Consider the following 21790-nt stretch of genomic DNA (forward strand, 5'->3'; position numbering starts at 1 on the left):
CACTTTAGGTTACTTGATTCACATGATGTAACTGTGTGTGTAAATGAGGTAACTTGGTGTACATGAGGTTTATTGGTACACTTGAGGTTACTGAGTGTGTCTATCAGGTTAATTGGTACACATGAGGTAACCTGGTACACATGTGGTAACTTGGTGCACATAAGGTCACTTGGTGTTAAAGAAGTTACATTGTGTACATGAGGTAAGTTTGTACACATGAGGTTACTTGACTTGTATGAGGTTAATTGGTACACATAAGGCTACTTGGTGCACATGAAGTTACTTAGCGTACATGAGATTACTTTGTACACATGAGGTTACTTGGTACACATGAGGTTACTTGGTACACATGAGGTTACTTGATGAACATGATGTTACCTGGTGTACATGATGATAATTGGTGTACGTAAGGTAACTTGGTTTACATGAGGTTAATTGGTAAACGTGAGGCCACTTGGTGTAAATGATGTTACGTTAAGGTTACTGTGTGATTGAATAAGATTTATTGTACACATGAGGTAACTTGGTACACACGAGGTAATTTGTTGTACATGAGGTTATTTGGTACACATGAGGTTACTTGGTGTGCATAATGTTACTTGATGAACATGAGGTAACTTGGTGCACATGAGGGTTCTTTGTACACTTGAGGTTACTGTGTGTGTGAAATAGGTTACTTGGTACACATGGGGTAACTCGGTGTACATGAGGTTAATTGGTACACATGCGGTTACTTGATGTAAATGATGATACTTGGTAAACTTGAGGTAACTTCGTGTTCATGAGGTAACTTGGTACACATGAGGTAAGTGGTACACATTGGGTAACTTGACTTACATGAAGTTACTTGGTTCAAATAAGCTTATTTGGTGAAAGTGTGGTACACATGAGATAACTTGGTGTTCATAAGGTTACTTGGTAAAATGGCATTTTGATATGCATGTGGTTACTTGGTACATATGAGGTTACATTAGTGTGCATGAGGTTTCTTGGTACACATGAAGTTACTTGGTACAGATAAGGTTACTTGGTGAACGTGAGGTTACTTGGTGTACAAGGGGTAACTTATTGTACATGATGTTACTTGGTGAACTCGAGGTAACTTGGTGTTCATGAGGTAACTTGGTACACGCGAGGTTACTTGGTATACATGTGATTACTTGATACACATGAGGTTACGTATTATACTGTGGTTACCTGTGTACATGAGGTTACTTGAATCACATGAGGTTACTTGGTACACATGAGGTTACTTAGTACCCTGAGGTTCCTTGGTTTACATGAGGTTACTTAGTGAACATGAGATTACTTGGTACACTTGGGGTTATTGGATACACTGAGGTTACTTGATGTACATGATGCTACTTGATGTGAATGAGGTAACTTGGTGCACTAATGTTGTTAATGATTATTACACAAGTGGAACTTTTTTCGAAATCTAGTTGGAGAACAAAATTGACCACCCCACTTTTCTGCTTGATCGAGTAAGGACCGTCATATGTCTTCTCAAGTTTCCTTGCTTCCGCTAGAAACCACATCATGTCACCGACCTTGTAGTGGCCAATTGCAACCTTAGTATCGTACAACTCTTTGTTTCTGAGTGCTGCTACATGCAGATACTTTCGTGTTATTAGATGTGCTTTCTGCATCTTTTGTTTCTGGGGCACCACAAAGTAAGCGTACGTGGTCACCTCGATTCCATTCATAATTGTTGGACTACCAAATACCAATCTGAGGGTAGACGTTGTTCTCGTCCCATGGTCACCAAGCTTGGTGTTAATCAGTACTTTCATTTGGTGTTGATCTATAAGCTCCAGCTTAGCAACCAAGATGTTCATCCAAATCTGCTTGCTCTCCACACAGAAACGCCTTGTCCCTACTGGCTAGAGTTCGGTTGAATCGCTCAACTTTTGTTGCATCTAGTATCCTTGGCATTATTCTTAGTTAACGAACGTCAAGTAAACTGCACAGTTCTCTGAAAACTTTGCGTTCGTAGTTCCTTCCTTGGTCACTTAGGATGGAGGACAACCCTAACGAGATATGAATTCATTAAGGTTTTTTGTTGCACATGTTTCAACTGTTTGATCAGGAACAGGGATTACTTCAACATACTTGCTGAAACAGTCAGTAAATACCAGTATATACCCGTTTTCTTGACGACTACGGGGTAGTGGTCCCAAGTAATCTGTTGACACTAATCTAATGGTGCATCTGTTTTATATTAACCATTGGAGCTCTAGGCGTCCGTGTGGGAGGCTCACTGTTGCGCACACATCACCGTTTTCCAAATGCAGGTACAAATCTCCTTTCAGCTTGTACCAGTAGTATAGCTGACTTATCTTCAATTGTTTTCTTGAGACCAAAATCACCAGATTGTATGGAATCATGACACTCATACAAATCTGATGTATTCAGACTCTGAGGATTTAAACTGAACATGTTTCTCGAGACCATTCTTTCATTCAAAGCACTTGAATAAGAGACCATCTTGTATGGTATGTGCATCCCAGTGTATGCAATAGTGTTTTGCAGCTGGACTGCAGGTCTGCATATTAATAGCATCAGGCTTTCTATTCGACTGCTTTGCCTGTACGCATGGGATTATATCTGGATCTTTCTCCTGTAGTCCCTTGAGCTATTTTGGCATCTAGTGAAAAACTTCAACGACTGCTTAGATGCCATTTGATCTTCTTGTGGAGTTGAAGGTCCAGCTTCAGGCTGATAATTATTAACAGTCCGTACGATATTTGCGACCCAGCTATAGGGTTGTATCGATTGTATCTGGGTATAAGGAAATTGAACTTGGTCATATGCTCTCTGTCAGGTCATATTTTCGGCTCTTTTCAGGCACTTTTTGCAAGGCCTGCATTTGATTACTCTTCAGTGATTACACTTGGGCAGTCACGTTCCTTTGGGTTTTCACGTCTCGACAATGCGTCACAGTGACCATGCTTTGCCCCTGGCTTTTAATCGACAGAAAAATCATATAGAGAAAGAAAGTTCTATCGACCGGGCGATTTTACCCCTAGGTTTTTTTTTCAGGCGAAACAGCCAAACTAGCGTTTGATGATCAGTGCGCACTAAACTGCCGACCTTTAACAAACAGTCAATATTTCAGCGACATAACTCCCAAATATCGTGGACGATATTGTATACCCGCGCAATCGAGTGAAGTCCATTCGGCGTGCACGGTTCAATTTACATGTGCAATCTTTTATTTGTATCTAAAATATCTGCATATCGCGGTAAGCCGCATCGCCGCGATATGCGGCTTGCATGTTTTCGGATGTCGTACGCGGTAGCAGCAGATGAACGCGGTGATGAAACGCACCACCGCGTTGACAATCGCAGAGTATATCGCTGCGATTTTCCGCGATAGCGTAGTCTCGCCCGTGCCCATTGTTGGTAGTGTTTTTAAATATGTAAAACACTTATAATTATGTAATTGTCAAGCAATAGTAGGTTTATAATAAGTATATACTGTTGATATGAATGTCTTTCTTCCGTGATATCTGTATACATGTATGGGGTTCATAATTGAGTGAATATTGTTTTTTATTCGATATACATGTATGTGAAAACGAGAAACCCCGAATGTGCTCACAATGAAACTCAAAGTGCATGATATCAAATTAGTCCAATATAAAAAGGTACTCGTCAAGTTGGAAATAAATGCACCAATGCATTTCTTTAAGGAGGTTTATGTACATTAGCATATAAATTGTTTCTGTCGTCTTAAATACACACACACACACAGGGATCGCTTTTTCCGACGATGTCCTTGTCATCGTCTTGAAACTTTGCGTTTCCAAATAAAACGTGTTCTCAAAGTCCTCAAAAAAATTCTACTCATATCCTCTTTTACATTAAAGTTTGTATATAATCTCTAGTTTAATTATACCGACAGGCGAAGTATTCAATGTTTGATCAAGTTTTGCATATACTGTTTCTATACAGACAAAGATGACTGTTTTATCACCAAAACAAAAACATGAATTGGTTTGTCTTTTGCCCACACCGGATTCAGTGCCTTTCTACACCATTTCATAAATATTCACCTCCGAGTATTCTGTGTCGTCTTGTGAGTAGGCTGGCCCTAGTTGCTGGTGTAGGACGGCGTAATCTTGGTTGTTCGCGTTAGCCACAGATCTTTGTGGTTTATAAAGCGCTGTATATTCCCTCAGTTCGCATTCAGGATGGCTTTGTAACGAATGTGCCGAGTCAATGGCTCGAAGTTTGGTTGTTGTGTTTGAATAATTTTGTTCGTCAACCTTTCCTTTGTCTTTCTTCTGTGTACTTTTTTGCCTAGAAGAAAAAAGTACAACTACGAGTAATATTATATTCTCAAAACAACTATCACTCCAGATAGTTTATCAACAAAATGTTCATCTATTTGTTCAACTAGAATTATACATTTTATATATATATTTAATGTTCAATAAGACCAGCCACTTTACCTTATGCATATCGCTACGAAGATGGCGACGGCAACAATAACACACACAGTAACAGTGACCGGGACATACAAAGCAATCTTGTTTTCATCTGAAAAGAGGCCGATTCCTTCGAATTAGATCAGAAAACAGAAGTAAATATGTTGTTTCAGTATCATGTATACCAGGACTTAAGACAAGATTATTTTCCGTAGCAAATGAATTAGATACTACATTTAATTCAATGAATGATGTGAATAAATTAGTGTTTATATTCTCCAACAAGGGTATAGTAAAATTGACTGCCAAAACCTGTTTTAATATATTAAGGTATTAGCCGCGTAATACACACTTTTTTAAAAGCTTTAACCGACAACATAGTTATAATCACGGTACACTATGGGACTTTTATCCAAATTTTGAAGATTTTTTTACCGTGAATTAAAAAAGTTATTTATGTTTCATTATGTTTCACCCACCCCCAAACTCCAAGGGCTACAAAGAGCGACAAGTAAATATTTTGTCTATATTTGATTTTTTTTCGCATTATCAGAGATTATGAAATAAACACAACAGTTTCTGGTAAAATAAACTTCAGTTAACAGAAAACTAAAGTTCAAACGAACACATTATTGATAAACATGGAAAAAAATCATTTTGATTGATCTTATGATTCTTCGGAAAAGAGCAGTTTTTCGATGTTTGAAAATAAATAGCAGTTTTATAGAATTCATAAAAAATAGTTAACTATAAGGCAAGCTGCTGAAATCATTTTAGATATTATCTATGATGTCTATTGAACAATTTAAAAGACAATTTATGATAGTTTACCGTCCAGTTTTGAAGAAAATATACATAATGTCATGTTACCATACATTTTTATAGCTTATAAAATGCTTAAAAATCATCCTTTTTCTTGTAAAAATTTATAAAGCTTAATTGGACTTATTCATAAAATGTACTCTTTCAAATAAATGAATTTTACTTATGATACTAACTCAGAATAAAGAGTTTAAAACAAATGAGTGTACTTTTAAACTAAAATATGTGAAGAAACAAGAAAAATATCAGAGTGAATGTTCTCAACTAATGTTTTTTTTTTAATATTATAACATGTAAACAATCTCTGTGGGTAATTTGATGTATATCTGTTTTATTTTGTCATTGGTATTCTAACAATTAGTTTTTTCACAATAATTCTTCACTCTTCAACATTTGAAGTTTGGTCTGTTCCCATGCTTTGTACTTGTAGCGTGTGCACAGATGATAACTACTCAATGCTGAGTCAATGCTGATTTGGTTTGCATGCACCTTCAGGTACTTTACCCATCAAGAATGTTTAGTGCTGTAAAGGAAAAAGTTGTACTTTAAAGCCTTTCTAACTAATTAGTATAGATAATTATACTGCCATACATATACAAAATAAAATATAAACAGTTTAATATTTCTCGACATTATTTTGAAAAAAACAACAACAAGCTGATACATACATGTATATATATATATAAGACAATTATTAAATTTATCAATAAAATTCATCATCATCATCATCATCATCATCATCATCATCATCATCATCATCATCATCACCACCACCACCACCACCACCACCACCGCCACCACCACCAACACTTGACCACCATCATCACCACCACCACCACCACCACTTGATTATTGAATACAGTAGGTTTATAAAAACAAAAACCAAGTCAAATATGTTTTATATGAAATACTCACATCATCTCGATCAGATGCGACTGCCTTGTGGATGGACATGGCTGTCAAATCCGCTCTCAAGGATCCGACATAGTATTTAATGCAGGCTGGAATTCTTCATAACCCAGTGTTGTTGACTAAGTAATATTCAGTCATTTTCCTGCCTGGAAGAAATTAGACTTCTGATTATCAACCAGCAGAAACTACAACCGTAAAACACAAATGCACAAGTATTATACATTCTGCACTAATATCTGTTTTAGCCAAGAGTAAGGATTGGTAGGCACAAATGTGTAGTTGTTGTGCATATGGTTGATAATGATTCACAACAGTATGGGGTTTTAACGAGACCTACACCAAGCCAATGAATGTTAATAGTGTCCTAGCAGATGCGGCTTCAAGCCCCTAACCACATACAACTTTTTTTCACAGGTTAATTTTGAAAATATGCATTTTGTAAACAAATAACGGGTATGTACATGTATTGTGGTATGTTAGAAATAGGTCACGTACCAAAACACATCATTTTTAAACAAAATTTTATGTCTGATATTTTTCTAAGATAAAACAATCAATTTAAAGATTACATACTCATATCATATCTTATACATAAGTTATGTACATAAGTACATATAAAAATATGTAACATGTACATAAGTACATGTAAAATATGAATATGCTGTCTAAACATTTAGCTAATAAAAATGATTTAAGAATTCCAAAGATAAATTAAAAAACAAACGTTTTTGAACACATCAACGTACAAAACTGCTCAAGGATACTTACATTCAGAGCCCTTTGATACGAATATCCCAGTTCCAAGCCGATTGTTGACAGTTTGTTTTTTCGAGAGAAAATCTTCTCTTACGCGTATATTTCACTTATAATCCATGTTTTACTGTAATGACTCAAATTGTTAGATGTATCGTAATCAACTGTCAGCATGTACTTTTAGTGTTTATTTATTTTAAACGTATATTCATGAGAAAAACATCTCAATGTTTCCAAATTCTACGATGTAGAAATTCCATTATTGACCTATGAATAGCCGGGAAATACCTTCTGTTTCTAAAAATAGCAACATCCGGTACAGGCCGAATACGCCCGATGTTCGTCGCGATCTGTTACGGCGAGTGGCGATATATGTCGATGTTTCCCGAGTTGTATTACATGGCTAATACCTTAAGTCTTAGATCTTATAACTTAGATGGTACATTGTATATACTACATAAAATATTTTAATTAAATTCCGCATAAATGATAATTAGATTCTGCATAAATGATAATAGTCTCTTATAACTCCCTAACGTTGAGTTTATGGAACTCGAATTATTGATTATGTTTTCCTATGCATTGTGTATACCCGTGAATAACACATTTTTATTTTTTGCCAACAACTGCAAGATTAGTATTCTATACAAACTAAGTGTACAAGTAACTAGTGGTTATCGCACTGTCGCTTGTTGTATTTGTCTCCCATCGGACGTTCACTGTGGTTGACCGTTTGCTATCTGTCGTTAAGTTGATGAAGACTGGACCCAGTCCGGAGAATCGGATATTTCCAGTCTTACATAACGTCTGTCTTGAATCAGCGATCGAAGCGTTTGGAGTAAAGATCTTGAATGTAAATAAGGGTGAAATGCCGGATAAAAAATCAAGATATCAAACAAGTTAACATCCAGAACATGATGCTTTTCGTGAGAAAAAATAATTACAAAAGAACGATAACCACAGCGCTCGATTTCTTATGCAACAGAGAATATGTATTCTAGTAAACGTAGCAGTATTCCAATCGTTGACGGCTGCTCGATTGTTGTTTGTAAGTATTACATACTTAAGATATAGAAACATATAGGCTAAAACTACTTACACTCAGTTTGTTTAACAAGCAGCTTTCGAGAAAATTGCCCATGTCAGCATCCACGTTCACAGACACGTGAGACCCAACACTGATGATCCAGTTACATTCATTCTTACCTGGCTTTGTAAAACTAAAGGAACCATAGTAGTCTACAAACGTTTTTCCACATAGTTCTGAAACGAAATAATGTACCACAGGATAAATAATATATTTGGTTGTTTAAGAGTCAAATGGTAGCTTACATCCTATACGGATGTTATCTAATTTACTTGACAATGTTTCAACGTTAAATTCACGTTATCAAACCAAACCAACACCTTTTTGACCAATGTATTTTCGATGGCTACATCGGCGACTATTTTCATAAACAGACGAGCCTACATGCATAAAGCTTTTGATCACACTGGTTCCATAGCCATCAAAACATCTTAAAATACAGAAAAATATCAAACATACAGAAATACAACGGTAAATTGATCTTACCATTTGCTTCCGAACACAGAACGCATATTATCATGCAACATGTGAAAGTTGCTGAAAACGTCATATCGCTTAGCCAACTCGTATATCTATAAATATGTCTTTTCAAATCAACACCAAACGTGTGGTACAGAAGAAAGCAACATCCTTCTTTTCTCAAGTGCATGTTGCATCTCGGATATAATGCAGCACATGTGTCCTTATTGATAATAATTATACTGTGTTGTTTAATTCTTGTTTTATTTTCAAAGAATAAAATGTTTTAAATCATTCAACGAGCGTCATACTGGAAGATTGTGTGTCTCAAGGGGCGTACCAGTAGGCAAACTCTAGTATGGCCGGGCCAACATTTCAATATTGGCTCCCCCAAAATGGTGATACAACGCCAATTATTTACAAATGATGTACTTGTATCATTTTTATCACTGAATTTTATTTTATTAGAATACATATATCATTTGTAATATTTAAATGTTTATTGCCTATTAATTTTACAATGTTATTTTGTTCGTAACATATCTATCACGCTACAAGTACATGCTTACGATATCTATCTTTAATGCTTATCGCTCTAAGCGACTTTTGTTGTCAAAACGTGCGCGTCTTTTTTATAAATGCGGAGGTCCAGCATGGATATATGTTATGTAATATTAACTAATTTATAGCCTTATGACAGTCACATGGTAGATACTGACCAAAATATATTGATAAAACATTCTGGTTTTGACAAGCGTCGAGGATACACCTCTGTTAGGATTTCCTATCAAAATAACAAAGATATATTAACATTTTAAACTTGAGAATAACTTGTTAACACTGTTATTTATTATTACAATCAAATAAAACACTTAACACTTGTATGCTGTTTAACTTGGAGCATTGAACAATTTATAGATAACAATATTGCGTCATTGTCGACTAATACAGTGAGCGACACCGTGTATTCCGGACATTACTTTTTAAACCCGTAACACATAGTTTTTTTATCGGGTCATCAGTGACAAGTACTTAAATCTCCAAATCAGCAATATATTGAAGGTTAAAGGGACTGTACACCAGATTGCCACCAAAAAAGTTTTTTTGTAACGAATCTCAGGACAATTATTTAATAGAATGTGTTAATCTTTGATATCATAATTGTAAAAAAGTACCAAAATGTAAAAAAAATGTGTGGGAGACCGGGTTCGAACCCGTGTCGCCAAAATTGCAGTTCAGCATCGTATCCACTGAGCTACGACGGCTTTGTATAATTGGGTGACACAACTTAGCTATACACCTAACTCGGTAATATTACGTGATAACACCGACTAGCCAATCACGCATAAGGAATGAATTCTACTAGGTGGACATACCCAGTTATCTTTTTTAATGGAAAAATACGAAATAACTGCTATACTTAAATAAATTGTAAACTATGTAGTACTTCAGTTAGAAAGTTGCAATGCACTGTACACATTAATACCAAGCTTATGACAGTTTTCGACAATTTTTTTTTTTTGCAAATTGATCACCTGCTGCACAGTTGCTTTAAGAGGTAGATTATACATGTATCGTTTTACTATCTAAAGCTTGTCGAAATTTCACTCAATGCTTCGTTCAGAGAGCATTCAAATGGTTCTTTCATATAACTGTATTCGTTCGAAAATGACACCCACTTTCACCACACAAAACATTTTATCCAACCCAATCGACTCCTCGCTAAAGAGTACGGGCGTATAATTCAAGGTAATTCAATTCAATTCGGGTACGCTCCTGTTACTCCGGTGGATTTCTGAAGAATACACAATCCAAATACAGTACAGTAATACTCCTGTTATTATATACCTTATTGGTTATAATCATTTAGAAGTCACGTTAAAACATATCATATTTCATTAAAATAACGCGCAACGTAATTTCAACATCGCGCTACCATACGTGTATAGCGTTACCGTCAGCAGAGTGGAATAAAGGTGCATGGGATACGTAAAATACGCCGAAAAACATAGTTTTGTCGATATTTATTATGGGTGTAAAATAAAACTTGATATTACTTGGAAAGCGAAGAAGTTGTTTTCTGAGCACGTTGTAGCACAGGTTTGCATCGTCTTCACAGTGATGCCGTTGTTACTTGTGAAGAAAGTGTAATTGACCTGTACGCACCCTGAAAAAGTAAAACAATAGAGGAAATGATCAACGAATGCCGCTTATAAATCCCATGAACCAATGCTTGCAACTATGCATTCATTCATAAGGTAATGAAATACTAGAAAAAGTGAACTATGTTCTGCTAGTATAAAGCTTGTATAAATTGATTGTGACCGTAATATATTGCCATACAGAGTTGAAACAAGTGAAAATCATTTCAAAGTCTTTGGCGCTTGTGATGCATTTGAAACAAATGGGGGGGGGGGGTATACTGAATGAAGCTTTGTAACGCATATTACTCAAGGTAAGCGATATGCGAGACACTAAGTGCATTTTAATGGTTTCGATACGATTTTGATACAGCAAGAGTTTATCATTTACAAAATCTTCTTAAATTTTAACAAGGCCATTAGTTTTTTCTGATACTGCAATGGACTCGTGGATAGTGTACGCGTATGCGAGCGTTTGCGCGTACGTGAAACTTAACTGTTATATAAAAATGAAAGTATGACTTACTCTTACCAGTTAAAAACCAAACAGATAAAAATAATATGAAATATATGCCTTTTAAAATGCGTTTTTTTTTAATTAAAACCTACGTGGCCACTAAAATTCCTCAGGTATTAAGGTACCAACATTTTGATAATATTTTGTTGCCAGTACACAAATCATTTACGTTTTTTTCTTTATGCCATTTAAGTAAAATTACTCAAAATAATGGTGCATTTTTTGCATTGACCTATATTGTGCGTCTTTAAAATATTTTTGATTGATAAAGGTGAAATTACACATTATTTCATAATTATTTTGGAATAATGATTGATATTCTATTGTACTTCTTCATTTGTTGTGACTTCTATCAATTGTCACAGAAATAATTACAGAAAGTATTGAATAAACTTGAAAGTTGTGTAATGTTGAAAAGACTACGGCCCGGTTGTTCAAAACTCTCGTTAAATTACTTACGCTTACGCTAACGTGTTAGCGTTAAATCATCAATGTCAACGTTAACTAACGACATTAGTGTTATCCTGTTGTTCAAATCCCTCCTGATGTAAGCGTTAGCTAACGTTGATGTAACGCTTATGTGTTAGCGTTAGCATCAGCGTTAAGCTTACTTCCTGTTTGTTTTCCCATAATCCTTAACAATTTCCTGTCGTCTGCTTTAATCCAAGATGGAGGCTGTACAATCTGTCAATTCAGTTCCTGAAGTAAACAAAAGAAAAAGGAATGAAAACTTCAGTATTGGAGAGTTAGAAATGCTGACGCAAAGCTACAGAAAAAGAGAACTTAAGTATTTGAAAAGTAGCAATGTTGATAAGAAAAACATATGGGAGATGATTGCTGAGGATGTTTCAAGTGTTGGGATTTCATTAAGAACTGGAAAAGAGTGTAAAAATAAGTGGGCAAATGGTAGCAAAGCAAGAGCATGTTAGCTACAAGAAACACCAGAAGGGCACAGGAGGTGGGTCTCCATCAAGGAGCCCATCAATTATTTCCAAGATGGTTGTCGAAAGTGCCACGGTAAATTCGACGAAATATGCCGGAATTGTTGGGGGAGTAGCAACAAAACTTGGTAAGTGTCAGACTGTATATATTTATAGCCAATTAGCACTTAAACAAGGCAATATAGATGACAAAAACATAGTTATATCTTTAGAAAAATGTAAATGCTCGTCTGTCATGTAAGAAAAGCCCTCTTTCTAAATATATACTTTTAAGATCTAAAAATAGATGTTCGGGAGTCTCCAAATTTTGAAGACGAACTAATAAGAACTGGCATTTATTAAGAATAAACGTCATATTAAGAGCAAAGAATATCTAACACAAAACGGAAATATGAAAAGTTACATTACCTTTGGTTGACACATTCCTGAAAGTAACTTATTGTTTGTATTAGAAAACTTTGTCCTCCACGCGATGATGATTTCGCTGAAACTTCCTGTCTTCTATTTCCCGTTCGGTTTCGTACACCTCTGGTCCCGTTAACCGTTTCGTTTCCGTACATTTACAATTCTTGATTTTGATCGATAACGGATTAGTACTCTGCAAACACAATACTAATGTCTTATGACCTTACATAGTTAAAAGGCTTACATGAAAAAAAATCTGAAAATTTACTTTAACTTACTTATTTTAACATGTGTGCACTTTTCTAGACTCACTGCTTGAGGAGACCACTGTTGGCGATACTACAGTAATTCATCCTCCCAACGTACTTGTTGAAGTTACAAAACAAGATGTGAGTGTTTTATAGATAATTCAATCAGTTGTATAACGTTCATACATTTATAAGCAATATATATAATTTGAACATCACATGTTAATAAGAATAAATGCTAGATACTTATATGTACCAAGTAAACTTGGGAGGAAAAGTGTGCCCGGTGACGGGACAATAACAAGGGGCTCTAACCAACTGAGCTAGCCGGTAGGCTACCCACACACACTACAGTACATAGGGGCTTTAAAAATAATTAATGCAATAGGATGAAATGAAAGCCAGGTGAAGAGACCATTGTTCGTATATGTTGAAATTGTTGGGTATGCCTTTTAAACAAATGCCTGTGTAGAATAACCCCAACAAATGCCTTTTTATATTAATTTGTTTGCATCTTCAGAATGCAGGTACGACATACGAATGTGGTAATCAAGGCCCCTCCGTGAAGAAGTCGTGAGTTCCAATACCTATATGATACAATAATGTTTATTACTCATATTTGAATAACATAGATAATAACATTAAATGGCATTATAACAAAAATCATTAACAAAATTTAAGAAATGTATGAACAGAATAAGTGTAATTTAAAGTGCATAATGATTCATGTAAAATAAATTCGTGATTGCACAAGGTTAATATAGGACTGTGAACAGTCATATAATTTATTATCACAGATATTTAGCCTTTTTTACATAAACATTTGAAAACTAGCTTTTACTAAGACATGTATATAAAATATATATAATTTGCATATATATATATATTATACTTAATCATAGGGAAGTTGTATAACATATTTCCAGTAAGGTCTTGTTAATGTGTTCTGTTATAGCTGATATAAATTCAACATGTTTCTTCTCATGTTAAGCCATCTCATTGCGGGAAATGATAAATTTGCAGACGCAGTGTCAGTTACATAGCTGAAGAGGAACGGATGAGTTTCGTAAGAAGCATTAGTTTAAAAATTATAAATGTTTTTCTTATCAGGTATGTCCCTTTAGTTCTCAGTGCATTTTTGAAAAAATAATATTAAATTATTAATGTTACAGATAAACAACCTTGTCAGTGGAAGTGGACAAGAAAATGTCAGCATACCTGGTGGACATAAAAGGTAACAAATTTGATAAGGTTTCAAGAGGATGTGGTGAATTCAACAATGTGTAGTAGTTGATTATGTTACAATTTTAACTTGACACAATAGTTAAGCATTGCTATGAAGTGATATGAAATTGCCTGACATACTACAAATTGGGAAATTCAACCATGTTTATGGTCCAATGGTTTTTTCTAGCCAGTCATATAATATAGATTAACATTCTGGCCAAAAGATAACATTTGGACAACTTATCCAGTTCAATATTTAAATACATTTCCCTTTTAAGAAAATCTTACGAAACTGCTAAGGAAACAACAAAGGTGACAACAGAAGACATCAACAAGATGCAGTACATCTTTTTCCAAAAACAGGTAATGAGCTAGTCTTTGTACATATAAATATATATTCATATTTATCAGTAAATGTTGCCAAAGATTTGGGTAGGGGTTGCAAGATTTAATGGTGTTAATAAAATTGTTAAATTGAAAGACATTCTTCTTTTTCTTTAAATTACTGCAGTTTGTTGCATCATAGAGAATTCTCTTAGAAGCCATCCAAATATTGCAATTTTTACTTTGACAGAAAATGCCTAAAATTAGATTTCCATATTCACTGCAATATTGCAATTTAATACAGAATGAGCTGGCCGATGTCCAAATCCGAAGCTTCGCAGCAATGGAGACATTCTTCAAGTGTGCCACTGAAAAAATGCAAGAGAAGGAACAATCCTTCAGCCAAACACTAGCGGGATTCATGGGTAAGCCTAGATATTTGATCAAGAGAATAAGTGTGACTTGTTATATTGTGTTATCCATATTTCACTAATGGCAATGCATATAATAAACACGAAAAACACTTTTTATTATATGCCTTCATGTGGTTAATAAAGATTTATCAGTGAAATAAAAAGCTTATTTCACTGTTTCAATTGCTGTTTCTCAAATGTTTTAGTTTTAGCATGCTCTCAATTACAAATCAAATTTCAGCGCATTTCAGAAATGATGTTACATTTGCATGAAAATTGGCACGCTTTTCTGAAAAACAACAATTTATCAGTGGTCGAAATCTACACAAGCCTGCAAGCCCTGCACTGGTAAAATGTGTTTCGGGCTTGCTCAAATTCTGAATTTTATATACTAGGGCTTGTTAAAAAAATTTGGGCTTGTTCATCCAAAAGTCTAATTTTGATGACTGATTTATTGTCATTTTAAGGCATATAATAAAACACGAAAAATGTTTCAGTGTAATTAAAATATATTTCACCTCGTGAACACCAAAAGTAAATACTTAACTCATAGCCACTTGTGAAATTTATCTTTTGATGCTAACTTGTTGAAATAGATCTTACATTGAAAAAAAACAATTATCCTATATTAATTGAAGTATGCTCTAGCAATATGATCTCTTATGGCCTGCCCCTGCTCCTGTCCTCTGTAATCTTCGCCTGGCTGTGGCGCAACAGGAACAACGTCATCCACATCAGGCTCCTTCAGGTCGATGGCAAGGTTGTGGAGCACAGCACAGGCTACAGTGACCTTAGATGCTTTAGCTGGCTTCAGACGTAGCTAGATGGGAAATACACCTAAGATTTATTAATTGAACAATTACGGAATTTTGTACAAAGTAAACATCTGATTTAAAAACTCCCCAACCGGTAATCAAACCAAGGACCTTTTTGTTTATGTATCGAAAAACAATTAAACTTACCATCCACTGGAAGGCTAAATCCACTTATACTGTTTAACTTTCATAAGACATAGTAACTAATGGTGGTATTTCATTATTCATTTCATCATTTTGCTAAAGATTAAATGAATAATGACATAACAAGGATGTGTTTTTTTGTAAACAAACCGTAATGTAAGGTATATTGCAGGATGTTTAAGTTAGTTCAACACATTTCCCTACATATATATATCAAAATTCTTTCAACTTATATTCCATTTTGTTGTTTCGTTTTCCGTGAATGTCAAGGCCATGTTTTACCACAAAGAAAATGTAGAAGGAAGGAAATAGAAAATGATTCGAGGTTACATAACACTATGATATTCATGTTAATTGAATTACTAGCCCTTTGCTTAAGACGTTTTAAAAAGCACAACTATCAGTTGATATTGTTTTGAACACCGTAATATTATTTAAAAAAAAACAACTTTTATTAATAATATAGTTTACTAATCTAATCTGCTTTATTCGTATTTTATATTTACCTCTCCATGTAGAATTCCGAATCGTCGCTTCCAGCGACCAAAAGCCATTTCCACAGCAACCCTTGTCCTTGAGTGTGCCCGGTTGAAATTAATTTTCTGCTGAGTATCGGCCACTCTGTATGGTGTCATCATGACACGAGAACAGGCATACCTAAATATACAATTTTAAATCTTTTCTTTTCAGACCAGTGATATAATACGTCTCAAGTTCCCCTTGCCACCTCAACCCCTGATTTCAAGAATTTGGTGAAACACTTTCATCCCCACGGCTACTTTATTTTTTTTAATATTATGATATAATATGCAGACTATTTAAAGTTGTTATTATAGTTTTGTTATGTTTGGTGATTATTTTAAAAAAAGTTGGTAAACGTGTATGTTTTTTTTTAAATGTATGCATATTTAAGTACATGTGAATACAATATATGTTTGTGTTGAATGTTATTATTACTTACCCACTGTCAGCAATTAAAATGCCATCAGTCCAACTTCTGTTCATTGCGTCCATGTGGTCCGCAAGATCACTTGCACGATAAATAAAACTGTCGTGCGATGAGCCTGGCCATCTGGCGTCAAGGAATGTAAACCTTCCTGGAAAACAACGAAAACGATAGCCTGCTTAGACATGTTAGATTGTGTTATATATATTGAGATAATGGCAATCTACACCACACAGTGATTTATTACGATTCAATTATACATCGAAATTACAATTCAGAGTTATATAATCAAAATTACAATTCAGACTTATATAATAATTTATCTTCGTAAAAAACATACTTTCAAAATCAAAAATACAACTTTCAAGACACATTTTTATTGGTACTTTTCTGTACCAGGTACTGTACAACCTGTAAGTGAACATCATTCATTTTTGTGTTAGTACGTGACCGTCTCCGTGGCCTAGTGGTTAGGCGTCCGCCTACGTAGCGGGAGGTCGTGGGTTCGATCCCTGGCCGCATCATACCGAAAGACGTTAAAAGTTGGTACAAGTAGCTTCCTTGCATGACGCTCGGCATTTAAAGGGTAGTGCTTGGAAAAGTGGTGTACTCAGTACTGGTTTAACCCAGGAAAGTTGTACCCCGTGTGCCGGTGCTTTACACCGAGCACGTAAAAGAACCAAGGGGTCTCTTCGAAAAAGAGCTAGGCCATCGCACCCGGACTTCCTTGTATCCCACCACTGTCTCTAGGAGCGTCCTGTCTCTTCAGCAAAAAACAAAGGACCCCGTTGGAAATAAGTGCTTGCACTTTCAAGGGTATAAAACGCTAAAAGGGTAAATGCTATAAAACTGTTACATACAACTATACGAACAATTTTCCAGTAGGTCGGGCATAAATGAACGAGTAAAATATACAGTACACTGCAATGACACCTGCCCATGCTTAAACCATCGCTTGTCTGGTTCCCTGTGCACAACAGGATAAATGAAATGGTAAGGGCACGTAACCCAGTCTAAACCCATCGCATCAGAGTAAACTTCCCGTTTTACAGTATGCCGTTTTATCTAAATGTTTATTGACCTTCAACTTCAAACAAAAAATGTTTTGTACCTTTGCTGTCACATACGTTGATCGACGCGAAATTCTTTCTATTAATGAAGTCGTGGCCATCTTTCGGCATAATGATACGTATGTGTGAGCCATCAACAGCTCCTATGACGTTGGGAAATCCAGCAGATGTGAAGAACTCCCGCATGATTTCCTGCTGTTGAACACGATTTGGCCAGGTGATGAATTGATGAGATATGTCCACCATACTGTCCGTGACATTTGATATTATCCTTGATACTGTTGACTTGTCGCGGCCAGTAGAATCACAAACAACCTTTAAACAATTCATTCAAGTAAGCCAAAAATAGTTTAGATAACATATTAATATTTTGTTCACTACTTATTTTTGTTTAGTACAAGTTTTAAGTCATTGTTAACAGGCTTGGAAATAAATATGGTTACCAAATAATTTCAGAATATTAACCTGCATAAATGAACCGGAGGCGTAAAATCTTAGAGCCAAACACACTTGCTCCCGGACTGACACCGCTTCCGACCTTTTAGTCTTCCGTTGAAGGTCTCGGGCAAGCAGCTGTACAATTATTTCAATCCCATTGTTATCAAAACGGTAGCGACGTCTCATCTCTGTGTTATCACAGTTCATGTTAATGGAAAAATGTCTATAAATCCTCTCTTTTCTTCTGTTGTTGAGAAAAGCACCAACTATGGCGGCCATTTTTAACATCAACTGACTATTTAACGTCGACTCTAACGTTGGTCCAGACCAACGTTAGAAAAGTCGTTAAGTTAACGCTTACCTTATCGCCGTCAGTGTAAGTGTTAAGTTTGAACAACTCATTTTTTCAACGTTAAAGTTAAAGTTAATTTTAACGTTGACAGCGTAATATTTAACGATGATAGTTAACGTTAAACCCTTAACGAGAGTTTTGAACAACCGGGCCTACAAGTTATTGTGTTCGGTATACAAAACAGATCAATATTGCGTGTCTACCAGTGTGACAGTACATATTGTTTACATTCGGGTAAATACTGTTACATTAAAGACTACAAGGTATTGTGTTCGGTATACAAAACAGATCAATATTGCGTGTCTACCAGTGTGACAGTACATATTGTTTACATTCGGGTAAATACTATTACATTAAAGACTACAAGGTATTGTGTTCGGTATACAAAACAGATCAATATTAAGTGTCTACCAGTGTGACAGTACATATTGTTTACATTCGGGTAAATACTGTTACATTAAAGACTACAAGGTATTGTGTTCGGTATACAAAACAGATCAACATAGCGTGTCAACCAGTGTGACAGTACATATTGTCAACATTCGGGTGAATACTGTTACATTAAAGACTACAAGGTATTGTGTTCGGTATACAAAACAAATACATACTGCGTGTCTACCAGCGTGACAGTACATATTGTCAACATTCGGGTAAATACTGTTACATTAAAGACTACAAGGTATTGTGTTCGGTATACAAAACAGATCAATATTGCGTGTCTACCAGTGTGACAGTACATATTGTTTACATTCGGGTAAATACTGTTACATTAAAGACTACAAGGTATTGTGTTCGGTATACAAAACAGATCAATATTGCGTGTCTACCAGTGTGACAGTACATATTGTTTACATTCGGGTGAATACTGTTACATTAAAGACTACAAGGTATTGTGTTCGGTATACAAAACAAATACATACTGCGTGTCTACCAGCGTGACAGTACATATTGTTTACATTCGGGTAAATACTGTTACATTAAAGACTACAAGGTATTGTGTTCGGTATACAAAACAGATCAATATTGCGTGTCTACCAGCGTGACACGTCCACATGTGGAGAAGTTGCCGGATCTTGTGTAAGGGTAAGTTAGTACTGGTAAGAATGCATTCCAGGAAAACTAGTTAGCTGAACCGGCCGCCGTTTACAACTGAAATATCGTTGAGAAACGGCGTTAAACCCGATGAAACAAACAAACGCGGTGATTTTGACTAAGATTATACTCAAGGTGAATTTCAAAAATAACAGCTTCATACGTCTTTTGTTTTCCAAAAACGGCCGTAATAAGTTCACCCTCATAGTATTCAAGTTGTGCCTTCACTGGATGGGTTATTTGTTTCGGTTCAATCACTGATAGATATCGATCCCCATGAATTAGAAAATACATCGCGTCGTCTGCCATCTTTCCTTTTCCCGCTTTCTGTCGCCGCTTACATCACCTAGTTAAGGTTAGACCCCACTAAAATAAATTGTGATGGCGCAGTTACTTTCCTTTGCAGTACAGCCACAAAAATCACGCGACGTCATTAAAATGTTAAAAACAAACAAACAAATAATTTCAAACACATTTTGCAATTTTGAATATAATTTATGGAGTTCCCCTACAATGACATATTTAATAGGTCATGATAATCATACCCTTAAATGATGAACCGTTCAGGTGGCATTTTATTTTTTTTCTATAACAAATAAGCTGACTTCATATTGATTTTCCCGTTGGATATCCAAGTTTAACTTAAGCTCTTAATATAAATTAAAATCCTCACGAATTACAATCATTAAATCGCGGATTTTAATAACGTGGACTTGCGATGCCTGTCAACTGCCGAATGGATTAACGATTATCATTGCCGTGCTTCGACACACCTAAGAAATATAAGGTATGCCTGTGTTACTTCTGAGACTGATGAAATAAAGATACTTGCTAAACATATTTTGTTTTGATATAAAGTTAACATTTGTGTAACAAGTACGTGTATCCAGATTGCCCGATCTCGTAAATGAAAAATTAGTTGTGCGAGACCCGTAAGAAACATTGATGTAAGCGACACGAAGGACACGAAGTTTTAAAGCGGGAATGCTGAAAAAGAACAAAGAAAATAGATTAAGTCCTGCTACTTCTAGCGCTTTTTTTTGGTATTGAAACGAATGATTTCATTGTGATAATAACTTCTGAAATAAATTAATATGTGTCTGTACAACGAATAACCTGCGACATACTCAAAGCAGAACCCAAATAATAAATGTACCATATTCGGATATTTTGTATTTCGGATACATAATGATTACACATTCCTAAATCTACTTGTGCCTGGTTTGTTTATTTGCTACCTATTTCATTTAATAAGCCCTCCGAAGACTAGCTGTATTATGTAAAAAAATGTTGAAGTCTTCATACAATTTCAGAAAATTATTTTAAAGCACTTGAAATAAATGGCATAAGGTTAACATATGTTGGTGTTCATTTTGGATAATGAAATGTTGCTAAGCATTATAAAATCAATCTACATACTGCCAAGTCTGAGGGCCTACAATTACAAAAAAAAATCCCACCTCACTTTCTGTTAAAAACTTAGTCTAAACTAGCAAAACATTATTGTTATTTGTACATAATGAGTATAGTAGTAACGAGAATTGCTAATCAAAATCCATGGTATCATTGTAGTGTTGTGCATATGTCATACGGCTGTTAGATATACTGTTAAGTTATAACTCATAACCGATAAAGACAATTATATTAAATTATATGAATATAGTTGTTAAATCTGTGAATATATAAATCAATCTGTTCCGCCATACATGTATATATAAGTCATTGTATTACATTGATTTGATCACAGGTCATGTTGGCCTATTTCAAATATGTATTGTGTGATATATTTCTTTGAATAAACTTTCTTCTTTCTAGCCTATGTTTTGGGGTTTAATTAAATGTAAAACTGTATATTTTTTATTTTGGCCTTATGATCTGTTTCTTACTTGCAGGTAATGCAAGCCATGTCAACTAGCAAAGAGAACAGCTTCATAGAAAAGCACATTTGTGGTTAGCGCAGATTTGAATGTCTGGTATGCCGTCGAATATTGACAACCAAATTTTCTGTCCAGAAGCATTTTAATACACGGCATGGTTTCTTATGTGAACTATTAAATTTGTCATTTTAGTGTTCCCCGAAGTGGACGAAAATACTAAGTCACTGCATTGTAAGTCCTGCATTCTTGTCCAGAGTATTTTTCAGCAACCACATGCTGGAATGAAAGGACGCTTCACTATCAAGAGCAGATGTGCAGTGCATATTCAGCAATTTTTCCCCCTATATAAGTGGTACAGAATAACGGACCCATTC

At 35.3% G+C, this 21790-nt stretch overlaps 2 protein-coding genes and 1 long non-coding RNA gene across 3 annotated transcripts; 1 reads left to right on the forward strand and 2 right to left on the reverse strand.

The window, feature by feature from the left end:
• Positions 1-3543: 3543 nt before the first annotated feature.
• LOC128218216 (uncharacterized) lies at positions 3544-8592 on the reverse strand. The gene is made up of 5 exons (XM_052925824.1): positions 8494-8592; positions 8020-8183; positions 7604-7766; positions 4458-4545; positions 3544-4305 (listed from the first exon to the last, which is right to left on the reverse strand). The coding sequence occupies exons 1-5, from the start codon at positions 8555-8557 to the stop codon at positions 4035-4037; spliced, it is 750 nt and encodes a 249-aa protein (XP_052781784.1). The 5' UTR covers positions 8558-8592; the 3' UTR covers positions 3544-4034.
• A 5654-nt stretch (positions 8593-14246) lies between these two features.
• LOC128218432 (uncharacterized) lies at positions 14247-16387 on the forward strand. The gene is made up of 3 exons (XR_008258377.1): positions 14247-14308; positions 14574-14694; positions 16332-16387. It is a non-coding gene; the product is annotated as an uncharacterized LOC128218432 (long non-coding RNA).
• A 563-nt stretch (positions 16388-16950) lies between these two features.
• LOC128215894 (putative nuclease HARBI1) lies at positions 16951-18374 on the reverse strand. The gene is made up of 3 exons (XM_052922501.1): positions 18168-18374; positions 17715-17972; positions 16951-16998 (listed from the first exon to the last, which is right to left on the reverse strand). The coding sequence occupies exons 1-3, from the start codon at positions 18372-18374 to the stop codon at positions 16951-16953; spliced, it is 513 nt and encodes a 170-aa protein (XP_052778461.1).
• Between the last annotated feature and the right edge of the window lie 3416 nt (positions 18375-21790).

The sequence above is a fragment of the Mya arenaria genome, chromosome 14, assembly GCF_026914265.1.
Source record: "Mya arenaria isolate MELC-2E11 chromosome 14, ASM2691426v1".
NCBI classification, from domain to species: domain Eukaryota; kingdom Metazoa; phylum Mollusca; class Bivalvia; order Myida; family Myidae; genus Mya; species Mya arenaria.